General features: G+C 45.5%; 1 protein-coding gene across 2 annotated transcripts in view; it reads left to right on the top strand.

The window, feature by feature from the left end:
• REC114 (REC114 meiotic recombination protein) overlaps positions 1–19884 on the top strand; it is a 425181-nt gene that overhangs the window by 383409 nt on the left and 21888 nt on the right. Inside the window, exons 4-6 of one of the 2 annotated variants that reach the window (XR_013215688.1) lie at positions 8048–8155; positions 9731–9799; positions 18114–18213. Coding sequence is in view for 1 of the 2 variants with exons in the window: in XM_077264121.1 (XP_077120236.1) it covers positions 8048–8155; positions 9731–9799 (177 nt within the window). In the remaining variant the exon portion in view is untranslated. The remainder of the gene's footprint in view (positions 1–8047; positions 8156–9730; positions 9800–18113; positions 18214–19884) is intronic. The other variant, XM_077264121.1, reaches the window with a different exon arrangement.

The following is a 19884-nucleotide window of genomic DNA, read 5'->3' as shown; positions in this document are numbered from 1 at the left end:
GAAAATGGCCGCCGGGGGGCGACACGCACAGGTGGAGATCTCGGCACCAAGATCTCGGGACATGAGATTTCAGCGTCGAGATCTCATCTTCCGAGATCTTGGTGCTGAGATCTCCACCTGCCCATGTGTCGCCACCGGTGGCCATTTTCCCAGAGTCCACCTCACAGGAAACCATGGAACTGCGGGGGGCTCTGGCCTTTCACAAAAAGTCGGCAGAGACCCCTGCAGTGGTGCGCCGCACATCGGAATGCCCCCTCTTCTCAGTCTGCAGCATCACCCCACCACAGTAAGAGAAACATGACCATATCATGATGCTTGCACTGACATGCTTCACTCTCTTCAGAGTATACTGCATGCATGTGAATGCAGAGCTTGGGGAGGTCGTCTCACAAACTATCTGCGGCCCTTGCAACAATTTTACTTTCATCAATCCACAAAATGTTTCTCCTTTTCTCTTTAGGCCAGTTGAGGAGTTCTTTGGGAAATTGCACCTGCATCAGTTTTTTTTTTTTTTTTTTTTTTAAACAGTGGGACTTTGCGGGGACTTCTTGCTTAGAGATTAGCTTCACTCAGGCATCTTGTAACTGTCACAGTACTCACTAGTAACTTGAGACTATCATACTGAAGCTGATCATTGGATGAGCCTCTACCATTCTGGCTATTCTTCCATCCATTGGAATGGTAGATTTCCATTTTCATTCACATCTGTCTGGTTTGGCTTTCCATTTTAAAGCATCGGAGTTCATTTTAGCTAAACAGCCTATCATTGTCTGCACTTCTTGATAAGTTTTACCCTCACCAATCAACTTTTTAATCAAAGTAAGCTGTTCTACTGAACGTAAGGCATCTGAAAAAGATCAGTGACCAAGAACTAGTGAGTATTTTATATTATACACTGCTCAAAAAAATAAAGGGAACACTTAAACAACAGAATATAACTCCAAGTAAATCAAACTCCTTTGAAATCAAACTGTCCACTAAGGAAGCAACACTGACACATGCTGTGGTGCAAATGGAATAGACAACAGAAATTATTGGCAATTATCAAGACACTCAATAAAGAAGTGGTTCTGCTGGTGGGGACCACAGACCACATCTCAGTACCAATGCTTTCTGGCTGGTGTTTTGGTCACTTTTGAATGTTGGTTGTGCTTTCACACTCGTGGTAGCATGAGACGGACTCTACAACTCACACAAGTGGCTCAGGTAGGGATGCTCATCCAGGATGGCACATCAATGCGGGCTGTGGCAAGAAGGTTTGCTGTGTCTGTCAGCGTAGTGTCCAGAGGCTGGAAGTGCTACCAGGAGACAGGCCAGTACACCAGGAGACGAGGGGTAGGAGGGCAACAAACAAGCAGCAGGACTGCTACCTCAGCCTTTGTGCGAGGAAAAGGAGGAGCACTGCCAGAGCCCTGCAAAATGACCTCCAGCAGGCCACAAATGTGCATATGTCTGCACAAACGGTTAGAAACAGACTCCATGAGCACCTGTGACAGAGTCTGGAGACGCCATGGAGAGCAATCTGCTACCTGCAACATCCTTCAGCATGACAGGTTTGGCAGTTGGTGAGTAATGGTGTGGGGTGGCATTTCTTTGGAGGGCCGCACAGCCCTCCATGTGCTCGCCAGAGGTAGCCTGACTGCCAGTAAGTACCGAGGTGAGATCCTCAGACCCCTGACCATATGCTCGTGCGGTTGGCCCTGGGTTTCTCCTAATGCAGGACAATGCCAGACCTCATGAGGCTGGAGTGTCAGCAGTTCCTGCAAGATGAAGGCATTGAAGCTATGGACTGGCCATCCTGTTCCCCAGACCTGAATCTGATTGAACACATCTGGGACATCATGTCTCACACCATCCACCAACGTCGTGTTGCACCAGAGACTGTCCAGGAGTTGGCGGATGCTTTAGTCCAGGTCTGGGAGGAGATCTCTCAGGAGACCATCTGCCGTCTCATCAGGACCATGCCCAGGCATTGTAGGGAGATCATACAGGCACGTGGAGGCCACACACACTACTGAGCATCATTTCCTTGTCTTGAGGCATTTCCACTCAAGTTGGATCAGCCTGTAACTTCATTTTCCACTTTGATTTTCAACATCATTTTAACTCCAGACCTCCGTGGGATATTAGTTGTGATTTACGTTGATCATTTTTAGTTTTTTTTTGTTCTCAACACATTCCACTATGTAATGAATAAAGATTTACAACTGGAATATTTCATTCAGTGATATCTAGAATGTAGGATTTTAGTGTTCCCTTTATTTTTTTTGAGCAGTGTATATTCTCACACAGTGTGAAAAAATCAAAATGAGACCACATTTAACCCCTTCCCGACCCATGACGCCACGTAGGCGTCATGAAAACCCGTGCCAATCCGACCCATGACGCCTATGTGGCGTCATGGAATGATCGCGTCCCTGCAGATCGGGTGAAGGGGTTAACTCCTATTTTACCCGATCTGCAGGGAGAGGGGGAGTGGTACTTCAGCCCAGGGGGGGTGGCTTCACCCCCCCGTGGCTACGATCGCTCTGATTGGCTGTTGAAAGTGAAACTGCCAATCAGAGCGATTTGTAATATTTCACCTGAAAAACTGGTGAAATACTATAATCCAGCCATGGCCGATGCTGCAATATCATCGGCCATGGCTGGAAACACTAATGTGACCCCCCCCCCCACCCCACCGATCGCCCCCCCAAGCGACCGATCTGTGCTCCGCTCCCCTCGGTCCTGTGCTCCGCTGCCCCGTGCTCCTGCCCGCTCCCCCCGTGCTGCTATGCCACCCCCCTGTGCTCCGATGCCCCCCCCTTATACTCAACGAGGCTCCCGGTGTCCGTCCGCCTCCTCGCTGGGCGCCGCCATCTTCCAAAATGGCGGGCGCATGCTCAGTGCGCCCGCCGAATCTGCCAGTCGGCAGATTCATTAAAAGTACATTTTGATCGCTGTGATAGGTTCTATCACAGCGATCAAAATAAAAAAATAATAAATTAACCCCCCCCTTTATCACCCCCATAGGTAGGGACAATAATAAAATAAAGAAAATATATATATTTTTTTTCCACTAGGGTTAGGGTTAGAACTAGGGGTAGGGTTAGGGGTAGGGTTAGGGTTACGGGTAGTGTTAGGGTTAGGGGTAGGGTTAGGGTTATGGCATGTGCACACAGTGCGGATTTGGCTGCGGATCCGCAGCGGATTGGCCGCGGATCCGCAGCGGATTGGCCGCGGATCCGCAGCGGATTGGCCGCTGCGAATTCGTACCAGTTTTCCATCAGGTTTACAGTACCATGTACACCTATGGAAAACCAAATCCGCTGTGCCCATGGTGCGGAAAATTCCGTGCAGAAACGCTGCGTTGTATTTTCCGCAGCATGTCAATTCTTTGTGAAAGCGATTTACACCTGTTCCTCAATAGGAATCCGCAGGTGAAATCCGCACAAAAAAACACTGGAAATCTGCTGTAAATCCGCAGGTAAAACGCAGTGCCTTTTACCTGCAGATTTTTCAAAAATCGTGTGGAAAAATCTCACACGAATCCGCAACATGGGCACATAGCCTTAGGGTTAGGGTTGGAATTAGAGTTAGGGTTGGAATTAGGGCTAGGGTTGGAAATAGGGTTAAGATTAGGCTTGTGGTTAGTGTTACGGATAGGGTTAGGGGTGCGTTGGGGTTACAGTTGTGGTTAGGGTTGGGATTAGGGTTAGGGTTGGGATTAGGGTTGGAATTAGGGTTACGGGTGTGTTGCGGTTAGGGTTGTGGTTAGGGGTGTGTTGGGGTTAGGGTTGTGATTAGGGTTATGGCTACAGTTGGGATTAGGATTAGGGGTGTGTTGGGGTTAGTGTTGAAGTTAGAATTGAGGGGTTTCCACTGTTTAGGCACATCAGGGGTCTCCAAACGCAACATGGTGCCACCATTGATTCCAGCCAATCTTGCGTTCAAAAAGTCAAATGGTGCTCCCTCCCTTCCAAGCCCCGACGTGCGCCCACACAGTGGTTTACCCCCACATTTGGGGTACCAGCGTACTAAGGACAAACTGGGCAACAACTGTTGGGGTCCAATTTCTCCTGTTACCCTTGCAAAAATAAAAATTACTTGCTAAAACATAATTTTTGAGGAAAGAACAATTATTTTTTATTTTCACGGCTCTGCGTTGTAAACTTCTGTGAAGCACTTGGGGGTTGAACGTGCTCACCACATATCTAGATAAGTTCCTTCGGGGGTCTAGTTTCCAAAATGGGGTCACTTGTGGGGTGTTTCTACTGTTTAGGCACATCAGGGGCTCTGCAAATGCAACGTGATGCCCGCAGACCATTCCATCAAAGTCTGCATTTCAAATGTCACTACTTCCCTTCCGAGCCCTCCGTGTGCCCAAACAGTGGTTTATCCCCACATATGGGGTACCAGCACACTCACAACAAACTGGGCAACAAATATTGGGGCCCAATTTCTCCTGTTACCCTTGTGAAAATAAAAAATTGCTTGCTAAAACATCTTTTTTGAGGAAAGAAAAATGATTTTTTATTTTCACGGCTCTGCGTTGTAAACTTCTGTGAAGCACTTGGGGGTTGAACGTGCTCACCACACATCTAGATAAGTTCCTTGGGGGGTCTAGTTTCCAAAATGGGGTCACTTATGGGGGGTTTCTACTGTTTAGGCATATCAGGGGTTCTGCAAACGTAACATGATGCCCGCAGACCATTCCATCAAAGTCTGCATTCCAAAACGTCACTACTTCCCTTCCGAGCCCCGGCATGTGCCCAAACAGTGGTTTACCCCCACATATGGGGTATCAGCGTACTCAGGAGAAACTGGACAACAACTTTGGGGTCAAATTTCTCCTGTTACCCTTGGGAAAATAGAAAATTGTGGGCTAAAAAATCATTTTTGAGAAAAGAAAAATTATTTTTTATTTTCATGGCTCTGCATTATAAACTTCTGTGAAGCACTTGGGGGTTCAAAGTGCTCACCACACATCTAGATAAGTTCCTTGGGAGGTCTAGTTTCCAAAATGGGGTCACTTGTGCGGGAGCTCCAATGTTTAGGCACACAGGGGCTCTCCAAACGCGACATGGTGTCCGCTAATGATTGGAGCTAATTTTCCATTCAAAAAGCCAAATGGCGTGCCTTCCCTTCCGAGCCCTGCCGTGCGCCCAAAAAGTGGTTTACCCCCACATATGGGGTATCATCGTACTCAGGACAAACTGGACAACAACATTTGGGGTCCAATTTCTCCTATTACCCTTGGGAAAATAAAAAATTCTGGGATAAAAATCATTTTTGAGGAAAGAAAAATTATTTTTTATTTTCACGGCTCTGCGTTATAAACTTCTGTGAAGCACCTGGGGGTTATAAGTGCTCACTATGCTTCTAGATAAGTTCCTTGGGGGGGTCTAGTTTCCAAAATGGGCTCACTTGTAGGGGAGCTCCAATGTTTAGGCACACAGGAGCTCTCCAAACGCGACATGGTGTCCGCTAACGATTGGAGCTAACTTTCCATTCAAAAAGTCAAATGGCACGCCTCCCATTCTGAGCCTTTCCGTGCACCCAAACAGTGGTTTGCCCCCACATATGAGGTATCGGCGTACTCAGGAGAAATTGCCCAACAAATTTTAGGATCCATTTTATCCTGTTACCCATGTGAAAATGAAATAATTGAGGCTAAAAAAATTGTGTGTGAAAAAAAAGTACTTTTTCATTTTTACGGATCAATTTGTGAAGCACCTGAGGTTTTAAAGTGCTCACTATGCTTCTAGATAAGTTCCTTGGGGGGTCTAGTTTCCAAAATGGGGTCACTTGTGGGGGAGCTCCAATGTTTAGGCACACAGGGGCTCTCCAAACGTGACATGGTGTCCGCTAAAGATTGGAGCCAATTTTTCATTGAAAAAGTCAAATGGCGCTCCTTCCCTTCCGAGCCCTGCCGTGCGCCCAGTGGTTTACCCCCACATATGAGGTATCAGCGTACTCAGGACAAATTGGACAACAACGTTCGTGGTCCAGTTTCTCCTTTTACCCTTGGGAAAATAAAAAAAAATTTGCTAAAAGATCATTTTTGTGACTAAAAAGTTAAATGTTAATTTTTCCCCTCCATGTTGCTTCTGCTGCTGTGAAACACCTGAAGGGTTAATAAACTTCTTGAATGTGGTTTTGAGCACCTTGAGGGGTGCAGTTTTTAGAATGGTGTCACTTTTGGGTATTTTCAGCCATATAGAACCCTCAAACTGACTTCAAATGTGAGGTGGTCCCTAAAAAAAATGGTTTTGTAAATTTTGTTGTAAAAATGAGAAATCACTGGTCAAATTTTAACCCTTATAACTTCCTAGCAAAAAAAACATTTGTTTCCAAAATTGTGCTGATGTAAAGTAGACATGTGGGAAATGTTATTTATTAACTATTTTGTGTCACATAACTCTCTGGTTTAACAGAATAAAAATTCAAAATGTGAAAATTGCGAAATTTTCAAAATTTTCGCCAAATTTCCGTTTTTTTCACAAATAAACTAAAAAATTATAGACCTAAATTTACCACTAACATGAAGCCCAATATGTCACGAAAAAACAATCTCAGAATCGCTAGGATCCGTTGAAGCGTTCCTGAGTTATTACCTCAAAGGGACACTGGTCAGAATTTCAAAAAACGGCAAGGTCATTAAGGACAAAATAGGCTGGGTCATGAAGGGGTTAAGAATGTGCAGATCTGACAATCCACTTGAAAGGTTTCGTCCTGAGGAAGAGGTCCTGCATGACCTCAAAACGCATTGACTATTAACCTGTTTTGAAATAAAACTTTGAAGAATATCATCTGCCATCCATCATCAGCAGCGCAGATTTGGACACACACACCCGGTTTCACCATTAGGGCTCATTTCCACTGGCGAGGAAAACGGACGAGTGCAATCCGATAAAAAATCGGATTGCACTCGGACCAATGTTATTCAATAGGTGTCTTTTCATTTGCGATTTTTTTTCTCAGCCGAAATCGGACTGAGAAAAAAAATCGCAGCATGCTGCGATTTGCTGCGAGTCAATGGGTGCGAGAAAAAAAACGGACGGAATACGGACCATCCGTATTCCGTCCGTTTTTTACGGATACATCACCATTCTGTGGCCTAGAACACTGTCCATGGTCCTGTAAATGACTGTTTAAAAATAGTTGAAGAGAAAAAAAACGGATTGAATACGGATGTCATACGGATGTAAAACGGATGGTGCGATTAAAAAAAAATCGCATTGCACTCGCATGACAATCGCATACGCTACATCCCTTTTTTCGGTCCAGATTACGGACCGATTTGTCTCTCGCCAGTGGAAATGAGCCCTTATCCTCAGTCTTTGGACCCGTGCCCTGCAGCAGTTGATCCATGCTTTTTACATGTTGCTTGGTTGCAACAAAACAAGGTGAGCGTACCTCTCCCTGGTGCACCCCATGTTTTTAACCAGTTAAGACCCTATTTTCGCATTTTTTGCTCTCCGGATTTTCTACTTCTATCAGTGTGATCGAACAATTAGTTATTCAATGTAGAAAATCATAAGCATTTGACTAGTCAAATCTGCATGTTGGCCCTCACACCAGCTGCACTTGTGTTAGTCTAAGGCCCTTTTCACACATCAGGTTTTTGTCGTCAGGCATAATCCATTTTTTTTTCAAAATTCGCCGGATCCAGCAAAAGTAGTTGCCGGATCTGTTTTTTTCTCACAGACTTGTATTAGCGCCGCATGGCCTCACGTTTCATCTGTTTTCTTGCTGGATCCGTCTAAAAATTGTTTTCCAGCAGCCGGAGAAAACGTACAGAGGAACGTTTTTTGTATGCGCCGAAAAAATACACGTCAGGTTTTTCACTATTTTCAATGGATCAGTATTTCCAAAAATTAGCCGAAAGAGGCCTAAGCTGGATGGTATCAGACAAAAGAAACAAAAAAGTTTACCATTTAGAATTCATAGTAGCTAACCCTGCGAACTTACATTATTTTTAAAACCTGCTAATGGGACTGTACTATATTACATAATGGGGTGAAATCAAGTATATTTCACTTTCTGTTTATTGGTTTGTATATAGGATAAGTTTCGCATGTTCAGAGTTCAATTTGATGGCGACTCCAAAAATAAAGCTCAGGAAAACTGTGACCGATGCTTTCAAATGCTTCATCATTTCTTGTGTATTCAGGTAAGAAGTCCAAAACTTAGGAAATTCACTCAAAAGTTTGCAGTGTGCAGAATTATTAGGCAAGTTGTATTTTGATCACGATACTTTTTATACATGTTGTCCTACTACAATCTGTTCAGGCTTGTGAGCCAACTACCAATTAATTAAATCAGGTGATGTGCATCTCTAATGAGGAAGGGTGTTGTCTAATGACATCATAACCCTCTATAAGGTGTGCTTAATTATTAGGCAACTTCCTTTCCTTTGGTAAAATGGGTCAGAAGAGAGATTTGACGGGCTCTGAAAAGTCTAAAATTGTGAGATGTCTTGCAGAGGGATGCAGCAGTCTTGAAATTGACAAACTTTTGAAGCGTGATCACCAAACAATCAAGCGTTTCATGGCAAATAGCCAACAGGGTCGCAAGAAGCGTGTTGGGCAAAAAAGGCGCAAAATAACTGCCCAACGCTACTGGAGTAACAAAAAGCACAAGGTGTGCAATACTCAGGGACATGGCCAAGGTAAGGAAGGCTGAAAAACGACCACCTTTGAACAAGAAACATAAGATAAAACGCCAAGCCTGGGCCACAAGAAATATCTTAAGACTGACTTTTCAAAGGTTTTATGGACTGATGAAATGAGAGTGACTCTGGATGGGCCAGAGGCTGGATCAGTAAAGGGCAGAGAGCTCCACTCTGACTCAGATGCCAGCAAGGTGGAGGTGGGGTACTGGTATGGGCTGGTATCATCAAAGATGAACTTGTGGGACCTTTTCAGGTTGAAGATGGAGTGAAGCTCAACTCCCAGACCTACTGCCAGTTTCCCGAAGACAACTTCTTCAAGCAGTGGTACAGGAAGTTGGTATCGTTCGAGAAAAACATGATTTTCATGCAGGACAAAGCTCCATCACATGCCTCCAACTACTCCACAGCCTGGCTGGCCAGTGAAGGTCTCAAAGAAGAAAAAATAATGACATGGCCCCCTTGTTCACCTGATCTGAACCCCATAGAGAACCTGTGGTCCCTCATAAAATGTGAGATCTACAGATCTACAGGGAGGGAAAATAGTACACCTCTCAGAACAGTGTCTGGGAGGCTGTAGTGGCTGCTGCACGCAATGTTGATCATAAACAGATCAAGCAACTGACAATCTATGGATGGAAGGCTGTTGAGTGTCATCATAAAGAAAGGTGGCTATATTGGTCACTAATTTTTTGGGGTTTTGTATTTGCATGTCAAATGTTTATTTCTAAATTTTGTGCAGTTATATTGGTTTACCTGGGGAAAATAACCAAGTGAGATGGGAATATATGTTTTTTTATTAAGTTGCCTCATAATTCTGCACAGTAATAGTTACCTGCACAAACAGATATCCTCCTAAGAATAGCCATATCTAAAAAAAAAAAAAAAAAAAAAAAAAAACACTCCAACTTCCAAAAATATTTAACTTTGATATTTGAGTCTTTTGGGTTGATTGAGAAAATAGTTGTTGATCAATAATAAAAATAATCCACTAAAATACAACTTGCCTAATAATTCTGCACACAGTGTATAAATGGTGCGTGTTTGAGCATTTCTTGTCTTATGTAATTGTTTCAGAATGAATCAGCTAAAGAGCTCTCTCAAAACTTTCTACAGGAAAAAATCACTTTGACACAGGTGGCACAGGTAATTTTTTTCTGTTTTAATTTGCAATACACTATATCTAGGAATCAACCATAAAAAGTTGGGATCTAGTGAAGTAGTAAAGTAAAGGTACAGATCATAGTTCATTTTTCTTTTCAGTTAAAACTCAAAAACAAAATGAAGAGTCAGAATTGGGATTTGTGAACCTAACGTTTCACATCACTTGCGATTTTTGAAGCACCTCTTCATTGCCTACCCAAGAACAGTAGTGGAAGTTTGCTTCCCTACTACAAGAAGTATTGGGGTCTAATGTTTTCAACATTTATTAACAGTAGGCTGTTCACATATCCAGGACTGCGCCCTTCTCCCAGTAGTGACTGCAAGGATCACTGCAAAACCATTTGACCAATATACTTACATACGAGGTGGCTTTTTACCCTGTATCAGGTGCTTACAGGTTAGCACAGAGCAGTAATCTGACAGATCATGCATGCACTTCCTACCCTGAAAGATCTCCACTGCCTAAATGTACAGAGTAAGGTCTGCGACATACTCCTGGCACAGGGTTGAAACCCACAACTGCTGAATACCTATTGGTCTAGAATAAGAAATGGCTTTTCCACCATTGTCATTTTTCTTGTCATCATGGGGAGTTTTATCCTTGCACTGAGCCTGCGACAAGATGGGGGGGGGGGGAGATTACGTGGTGACATAATCAGATGAAAGCCTTAATCCCAATTAAATTTATTTTGAGTAAAGGAGGGAAATGTCAAATTATGGCTTTGCGACCCTAGTTGAAAATATTAGGAGTACATATACTACCGTTCAAAAGTTTAGGGTCACCCAGACAATTTTATGTTTTCCATGAATACTCATACTTTTATTAATCAAATGAGTTGCCAAATGAATTGAAAATCTAGTCCAGACATTGACAATATTCGAAAAAAAGATTTTTATTTGAAAATTTGCTTTCATCAAAGAATACTCCCATTGCAGCAATTACAGCATTGCAGACCTTTTGCATTCTAGCAGTTAATTTGCTGAAGTAATCTGGAGAAATTTCACCCCATGCTTTCAAAAGCCCCTCCCACAAGTTGGTTTGGCTTGATGGGCACTTTTGGCGTTCCATACGGTCAAGCTGCTCCCACAACAGCTCAATGGGTTTGAGATCAGGTGACTGCGCTGGCCACTCCATTACAGATAGAAATCTGCCTGCTTCTTCCCTAGTTCTTGCATAATTTGGAGATGTGCTTTGGGTCATTGTCCTGTTGTAGGATGAAATTGGCTCCAATCAAGCGCTGTCCACACTGTATGGCTTTGCAAAATGGAGTGATAGCCTTCCATATTCAAAATCCCTTTTACATTGTACTATTCTCCCACTTTACCAGCACCAAAGCAACCCCAGACCATCACATTACCTCCACCATACTTGACAGATGGCGTAAGGCACTCTTCCAGTATCTTTTAAATTGTTCTGCATCTCACAAATGTTCTTCTGTGTGATCCAAACACCTCAAACTGGATAAAATTGTTATGGACAGACTAATCCAAATCTTCCTCTGTCCAATGTCTGTGTTCTTTAGCCCATATTAATCTTTTCCTTTTATAAGCCAGTCTCAGAAATGGCTTTATCTTTGCCACTCTGCCCTGAAGGCCAGCAACCCAGAGTTGCCTCTTCACTATAGATTTTGACACTGGGGTTTTGCATGTACTATATAATGAAGCTGCCAGTTGAGGACCTGTGAGGCGTCGATTTCTCAAACTAAAGACTAATGTACTAGTCTTGTTGCTCTGTTGTGCAGCGGGGCCTCCCACTTCTTTCTACTCTGGTTAGAGCCTGTTTGTGCTCTCCTCTGAAGGGAGTAGTACACACCGTGTAGGAAATGTTCAGTTTCTTGGCAATTTATCACATGGAATAGCCTTCATTTCTAAGAACAAGAATAGACTGTCGAGTTTCACATGAAAGTTCTTTTTTTCTGGCCATTTTGAGAGTTTAATGGAACCAACAAATGTAATGCTTCAGACTCAACTAGCTGAAAGGAAGGTCAGGTTTATAGGTTCTCTAATCAGCTAAACTATTTTCATCTGTGCTAACATACATGCACAAGGGTTTTGAAGGGTATTCTAACCATCCATTAGCCTTCTAAGGCTAGTTTCACACTAGCGTTTTGCTGAGCTGCGGAGGGCTGTGGACTTCCTCCGTGAAGCCCCACCCATGGCTGCACCTCCGCCGCTCAGCTCCGCCTACATCCGCATGCAGCCTGCATACCTATCTAACATTAGGTATGCAGATCGTTCGGATGTATGCGGACGGATGCCTCCGCATGCGTCATTTTGACGATGCAGACAAAAAAAGAAATTACAACCAGCTGCGTTCAACGCGGGTCGCTGCATCGTCAAAACGACGCATGCGGATATATTCGCATGACCTGCGTACCTAATGTTAAAGATAGGAACTCATGCCGCATGCGGATGTAGTTGGAGCTGAGCAGTGGAGGTGCAGGTGTGGGCGGGGCTTCACCAAGGAAGTCTGCAGCAAAACACTAGTGTGAAACTATATTACACAGTTAAACACAAAGTACCATAAGAACACGGGAGTGATGGTTGTTGGAAATGGGCTTCTATACACCTATGAAGATAATGCATTACAAACCAGACATTTGCAGCTAGAATAGTCATTTACCAGATTAACAATGTATAGAGTATTTCTGAATAATTTAATGTTAGCTTCACTGGAAAAAAAAACAAACTGCTTTTCTTTCAAAAATAAGGATATTTCTAAGTGACCCTAAACTTTTTAACAGTGGTGTATATAAAAATAGGGATTTTTGTGTACTCACCATAAAATCCTTTTCTCCGAGCCAATCATTGGGGGACACAGACCATGGGTGTTATGCTGCTGCCACTAGGAGGACACTAAGTTGAATCAAAAAGATTTAGCTCCTCCTCTGAAGTATACACCCTCCTGCCGGCTCCCAGAGAACCAGTTCAGTGCAAAGGTCAGAAAGGGAAAGGTCAGAGAGCCCCGGCGCCTGCACATTGGAGTACTTTGCTCTGCCCTCAACAGGGCAAAGTACGCCAAAGCCGTAGCCGCAGCGTGAAGACAAGAAGAGGACGTCATCGTAAGAAGATGGGAGGCCCCGGACCGCAACGCCCACCGCAGCGGGACCGCACCTGGGTGAGTATAATCTAACCTCTTTTTCTCATCTTTTAGGATACAACAGGGGCTTATCTACAGCATTACAGAATGCTGTAGATAAGCCCCTGATGCCGGTGGGCTTACCTCATCTTCGATTTTGGGGGTGACAGGTTCCCTTTAATCCCCACTGGGATAGGCTTTTCTCTGACGCAGTAGGACTTCTGAAAAGCCAAGTGAATCCATTTGGTATTGTGGCCCTGAAGCGGCTAAAACCTGCCGAGACCCTCAGGAAGCACAAGTAGGGCGTCCGACCGACTGAAGGGCGCTGTGTTTGAAACGCACCTTCTGAGAGCCCTTACTACATTCAGAGTGTGAAGAGCTCATTCCACCCAATGTATCGGTGCTAGACAAAAAGGGAGAAGGACAACGTCCTCATTACGGTGAAAAGAACAAGACCACCTTGGAAAACAGGCAATGTAGTCAATTCAATGACCACCTTGTCCTGGGGAAAAATCAGGAAAGGAACTCGACCTGACAGAGTGGTGAGCTCTGAGACTTGTTTAATAGACAGCACTGTGACAAGTAAAAAGATGACTTTCAGAGACATCGTGAAAGAAAATGCTCACTTACAGAAAATAAGTAATCCTGCACTGGAATAAAACAGATAAGGCCAAGATCTGTCCTTTGAGAGAGCTGAGCGCCAAACCTGATTCCAGACCAGGCTGGAGAAATTTCCAAAATGGAGGGAACAAAGACACGAGGACATCCGCGGTGCGTGCGAAAAAGGTTATTAAGTGTGTTGATAGATGCTAGCTGATGCAGGCTTCCCAACGCTAATCATGGTGAGAAACTCCTGATGAGAGAACCCAGCTTGAGATCGCTCGAGACTTCAACGGCCAGCCATTAAACATAGGGCCCCTGAGTTCTTATGACAAAATGAATGTTGGCAGAGCAGATCTGGATGATCCGGCAGTCGCCTTGGGACATCAGCAACTATCTGCAATAAATCTGCACATCCCGCCCAGCGTGGCCAAACCTGGGCGACAAGGATTACTGGTGTCCCCTTAGCTTAGATCTTCCTGATGACCCTTGGAAATAAAGAAATCGGGGATAAAACACGTACGGAAGACGAAACTGAAGCCAGAGACCCATGCATGCACCTTGATGGTCTAGGGATCCCGAAACCGAGCTCTAAAGTGGAGTACCTTGGCGTTCAATCTTGAAGCCATCAGGTCCACGTCCTGAGTTCTTAAACGAATACATATGTCAAAAGGCCTCCCACTATCCCAAGGTGAGACTTTGACGGCTAGGAAAAACTGCCGCCTGCAGAAAATATGGGCTACCTCGTACATGGTCACCCTTGCTGCGGGTATCCCCTTTAATGAATGATACATGCGACAGCCGTGGCTTTGCCCGATTGAATTCGGATGGGGTGACCCGCTAGGAGATAATGGAACTGCTGCAGGGCTATCCTGATTTCTCGGATTTCCCAGACATTAATCGGAAGGCTCGACTCCTGAGTTGACCAGCGCCCCTGAGCCATAAGGTGACGAAGACTACTCAGCCAAAGAGACTGGCATCGGTAGTCACCACTAGCCATTAAATTGGGAGAAAGGATTTCCCCTGGAAGAGAGAAGACCTCAATGTCCACCAACTGAGAGGTTGCCTGACCTGCCGGGGCAAGCCGCACCGGCGATCGAGAGAGAACGGGTTCATGCTGCAGGAGATGGAGATGCAGCTGAACAAAAAAAGACCTTCTATTGCTGCCACCATTTTACCCCAGTGCCTTCATGGCAAACCGGATAGAATGACAGGAAGAATGGCTAAGTGCGCAGGCTCCTTGTTGAAGGGTTCGGACCTTGTGTTAAGGGAGAATCACCAACCCTCGGAGGTATCCAGGGCCATTGCTAAAAAGGATATCCACTGGGCTGGAATGAGGGAAGATCTGTATACGTTTATCAGCGAGCTCAGGTGAATTAGAGTATCGCCAGAGATGCAAAAACACTTTGCGCAGTCCTAGAAGGACGAATATCTGATTAGAAGGTCGTCTTGAGTAGGGCAGAACGATCACGACCCGAGAGTGCAAGATGGAGATAACAGCCATCATGACCTTCGAGAGCACTTTATGAACTTAAAAATTCTGTTCGGGAATGGCGATGCACGGGAATGTCTAGAGAGGGAAAAATCGGACTATGGAGGAAAGCATCCCGTTGTTGATAGATGCTAGAAACACCCTTCCCTTATCGCTGCACTAAAGATGGAGGAAACATCCAAGTCAGGCTGGCGAAGACCCTGACTGATAGAGGAAAGATCCTGAAGGGACTGTATCTCTGACCAGTGACGTCATGGGCTGCGACAGCGACGACAACCCACTCGGGGGGGGGGGGGTTATGGTGCAGGTTAGATCCCAGCCCCAGCAAAATGAGGCTGTACCTTTCAAGGGAAAACCAATGGGGCCTTAGAGTCAGAGCACTTACCCAGAACCCAAGGGTGCTGCAGGTCCAATAAACTATGGTGGGACTTTGATCCCAGGACCCCATGCAGCCAAAGTAATGAGCGAACTTCAAACAGGTCCGAGTAGAACCCTTTGAGCATCTATGGGGACCGAAAAAGTTGACACCAAAAAGGGATGTCTAAGCCTTGCCACGGAGAAAAATTGCTCTTTCCTCCCGTAGCATCAGAGACAAGCTGAGTCAGATTCTCTGACGGTCCGTGGGTGGTGATCGTTCACAGCAGGAGATTCAGCTCAATCTTTCCGCATATCAGCTGAAAACGGGGGCTACCTTGCCTGAAGAGGCTGCTGAGCTGTGAGGTGTTTATCAGGTTTCTCTCAGCGCCAGTTAAGTATAACCCGGACCTCCGGGTGAATGGTAAACGCTGTATGATGGTGATTAGTCTTCTTGAAGGGCACTGTGTGTTCTGGAACAGAACCGGAATCCTCGTCAACCTTTAGAGTCTGATTGACGGCCTCAATAAGCAAGTCCCCAATTTTCTGGAACTCTGGCAAGTGCAGATCCGGGAAAACATCCAATTCAAACTCAGAGTCTTGTTTTGCAAATCTGTGGTGAGGGAAAGCGAGAAAAAAAGAGCTCACGGATGCCAAGGCCCGAGATTGCTTGGGTAATCATACCACGAATCCGATTTCTAGATGCCTGTATGTTTCTAGAATACTTGCGCCCCCTGCTAGCCCATGACTCCTGTGTAGGAGAGGATCCATTTATATCAGACCTGCTAAATGCTCCGATCCACAGAGGAATCACGGAGGGATTCAATCTCTTTGGCCAGAGAAGCCATGGATTGCTACAGTGATGAAGCTCACTCAGGGGAACTAGGTACACTGGGATTGGGGCGGTGGAGGGCTCCTGAACGCATTTGAGGTCGCGGGCTTTGCAAGTTAAGTAAGACTAATAGTCTTAATAGACCCTTTGATGACAAGGTGTCATGGCGCCTATAAGACCGGGAAAAACTACAGTGGAAAACTGCATGCAGTCGTTGTGCCCCTTTAATGCAAAAACCCTCACCCCTCTGTGAGCCAGCCATGTGGACCAAGATGGCCACCGAGAGTTGCAGAGGCGGTAAAGTCTCGCGGAGAGTGAGAGGCACCAATTCGGGGGGCGGAGTCACAGCCGCAATGTCATTTAGTGGGCAGAGCCTCATGACTTCCACGAATAGGCCCCAAGCCGGGGCCTAAATTTCGGCAGCTGGCAGAAGTGTGTGTGTGTGTGTGGGGGGGGGGGGGCCGGGACAAGCTCTTCCGGGATACGGCCTACACATCGGCCGAAGCCGGGGGCTAAATTTTTCAGCGCTGGCCAGCGCTGATAGAATAAAGGGATCCAGAAATGCGCCCTCACTCGCAGAGTGAGCACCCGTGCCAGCGTCGCGCCAGACCGCCTGTCCAGAGCCCTCAAGCCCTGACACTTACCCGGAGAAGCTGCCGAGTGGCCGGTAACCCAGCTGTATGCATCAGGTTCTGAAAATCTCCTTGATGCCGCTGCTGGTCTTGGACTGCAGAGATAAGGGGGATCACCCTCAATCCACCATCCCTTTAATAGGGCAGTGGATAGGGACCTACACATCGGCCGAAGCCGGGGACTAAATTAATGCGGCCAATGCGTTACCTCAGGGAGATGGGGCTCACAAGGAAGCCCTTGTCAGCATATTCCGCTGATCCACTCACCATCGATGCGCATCCTGGCATGGAGCCGCCTGCGGATGACTGGGTTTCAGCACCAAGGAAAGCGCGCGCACTCTGGTGTTCTGCTGCAGGTCAGGTATTGCAGCGTGGACGGTGCAGGGGTAACCCTCAATCTACCATCCCCTTTGTTAGGGAGGTGGAGAGGAACCGTCTGCCTCCTTGTGCCATCTGCTTTAACAGTGGTGGGACAGTGGGGACTGCTCGGATGCCAAAGAGATGGTGCCTCTGTACATCCACAAAGTTCAAGACCCCGGGTGGACAGGGCAAGTTGTCCGGCTATAGTCCTGGCTCCAGGAGAGGATACATAGAGGCGACACTCTGTGCTCGCTGGTTGCGGTCGTGGGGAGATCAGGACCCGAAGGAACCGTCGCCCCTAAAGTGAGCTCAGACTTGGCATCCCATGTCACAGGAGAGGGTACGTTGGCATCCCATGTCACAGGAGAGGGTACGGGGAGGCGACCGTCCACGTTCTCGCCTGTTGATGATTCGGGAGAGATTGGAACCTTGAAAAGATCAGTCACCCCCTTCACTCCGTTAATTAAAAAATAAAAATTTACAGAAAAGTAAAAAATAAAATAAAAACGTTGGGGTCTGAACCAGACCCAAGTGCCTCCTACAAACACTAAGCAAGAACTAGTTCTCTGGGAGCCAGCAGGAGGGTGTATACTGCAGAGGAGGAGCTAACTTTTTGTTTCAACTTAGTGTCCTCCTAGTGGCAGCAGCATAACACCCATAGTCTGTGTCCCCCCAATGAGGCGAAGAGAAATGCAGTTATTTGAAAAGTTATCTAAAATAGTAATAAAATCCTTCCTTGTTCACACAGTGATTGGTCACATTCATAATTAGTTCAGATAACTAGAGATATTTAGTAATGAGTTAGATGCAATTATGACTTCTGGTCATGCTTCATAGTACTGTACTTTTATGCAAATCTGGGCAATTGGCACATGATGGACTGTATGGATTGTAGATAAAAGTTTTTATGGGAGTAATTTAGTTTTGTTTATAATTTTTATGTTTAGGGAAGGACTGAGTGCAAGGGATAGCCTTAAGAGAACGGACGCCATTCGCTTTGTTGTAGGGTTCCAACTTCTGTGGTAGCCAGGGATACCTTCCATCAAGGTGAATGCAGGGCCCTGTTTGGTAATTTAAAACCAGCAAACCTTATATGAAGAACTGTGTGCGCATATGTAATTTCTGCTAGCGAACAATTTCTTAACCCCTTCACCACATGCGCTGTACTAGTACGGCGCATGTTGTGTCTCCCTCTTTGATGTGGGCTCCGGCGCTGAGCCCACATCAAAGTTGTGACATGTCAGCTGTTTTGTACAGCTGACATGTGTGCGCAATAGCGGCAGGTGGAATCGCAATCCACCTGCCGCTATTAACTAGTTAAATGCTGCTGTCAAACGCTGACAGTGGCATTTAACTACCGCTTCCGGCCATCAGGCCAGAAATGTGCACAGCGCCGACCCCGTCACATGGTCGGGGGTCAGCGATGCGTCGGCATGACAACCTGAGGTCTCCTTGAGACCTCTATAGTTGTTGATGCTGGCTTCCTGTGAGCGCCACCCTGTGGTCGGCGCTCATAGCAAGTCTGTGATTCAGCTGCATAAGAGCTATCTGATGATCGCTCCTATGTAGCAGAGCTGATCCAGTTGTGCCAGCTTCTAGCCTCCCATGGAGGCTATTGAAGCATGGCAAAAGTTAAAAAGTTTAAAAAAATATGAAATAAAAAAAATATAAAAAGTTTAAATCACCCCCCTTTCACCCCATTCAAAAAAAAAATAATCAAATATACACATTTGGTATCGCCACGTTCAGAATCGCCCGATCTATCAATTAAAAAAAAGTATTAACCTGATCACTAAACGGCGTAGCGAGAAAAGAATTCAAAACGCCAGAATTACGTTTTTTTTTTGTCGCCGCGACATTGCATTAAAATGCAATAACGGCCAATCAAAAGAACGTATCTGCATAAATGTGGTATCATTAAAAACGTCAGCTCGGCACGCAAAAAAGAAGCCCTCTCCCGACCCGAGAGCCCGAAAAATGGAAACGCTACAGGTATCGGAAAATGGCGTTTGTTTTTTTTTTTAGTAAAGTTTGGAATTTTTTTTCACCACTTAGATAAAAAAAACCTAGACATGTTTGGTGACTTTGAACTCGCAATGACGTGGAGAATCACAATGGCAGGTCAGTTTTAGCATTTAGTGAACCTAGCAAAAAAGCCACACAAAAAAAGTGTGGGATTGCATTTTTTTTTGCAATTTCACCACACTTGGAATTTTTTTCCCCGTTTTATAGTACAAGACATGGTAAAACCAATGGTGTCGTTCAAAAGTACAACTCGGCCCACAAAAAATAAGCCCTCACATGGCCACACTAAAGGAAAAATAAAAATAAAAAAAGTTATGGCTCTGGGAAGGAGGGGAGCGAAAAACGAAAAAGGGCTGTGTCTTGAAGGGGTTAAAGGGAACCTGTCACAAGAAAAAATGCTATACACCTGCAGATATGGGGTTAATCTGCAGGTTAATAGCTTTATTAACCCACTCAGCACCCACACTTAGCTGAATACTGCACGGAGAAAATGTACTTTATTCCCCACAGCATTGTTTGGGTTTCAGTAATGGGGGCAGCGCCTGTTCAGTCACCGCTCTGAGAATACAGAGAAGCAACTGTAACCACACCCCTGGCCCTGACTGACACTGGCTCTACATTGGGGTCAGCTGTCAGAGAGGGCCATGAGCGCAATTACAGCCACTGCTCTGTATTCCCAGAGCTTTAACTGAA

Source organism: Ranitomeya variabilis, chromosome 5, assembly GCF_051348905.1.
Source record: "Ranitomeya variabilis isolate aRanVar5 chromosome 5, aRanVar5.hap1, whole genome shotgun sequence".
In the NCBI taxonomy this organism is placed as follows: Eukaryota; Metazoa; Chordata; class Amphibia; order Anura; family Dendrobatidae; genus Ranitomeya; species Ranitomeya variabilis.
This window is presented reverse-complemented; position numbering and strand designations above follow the sequence as displayed.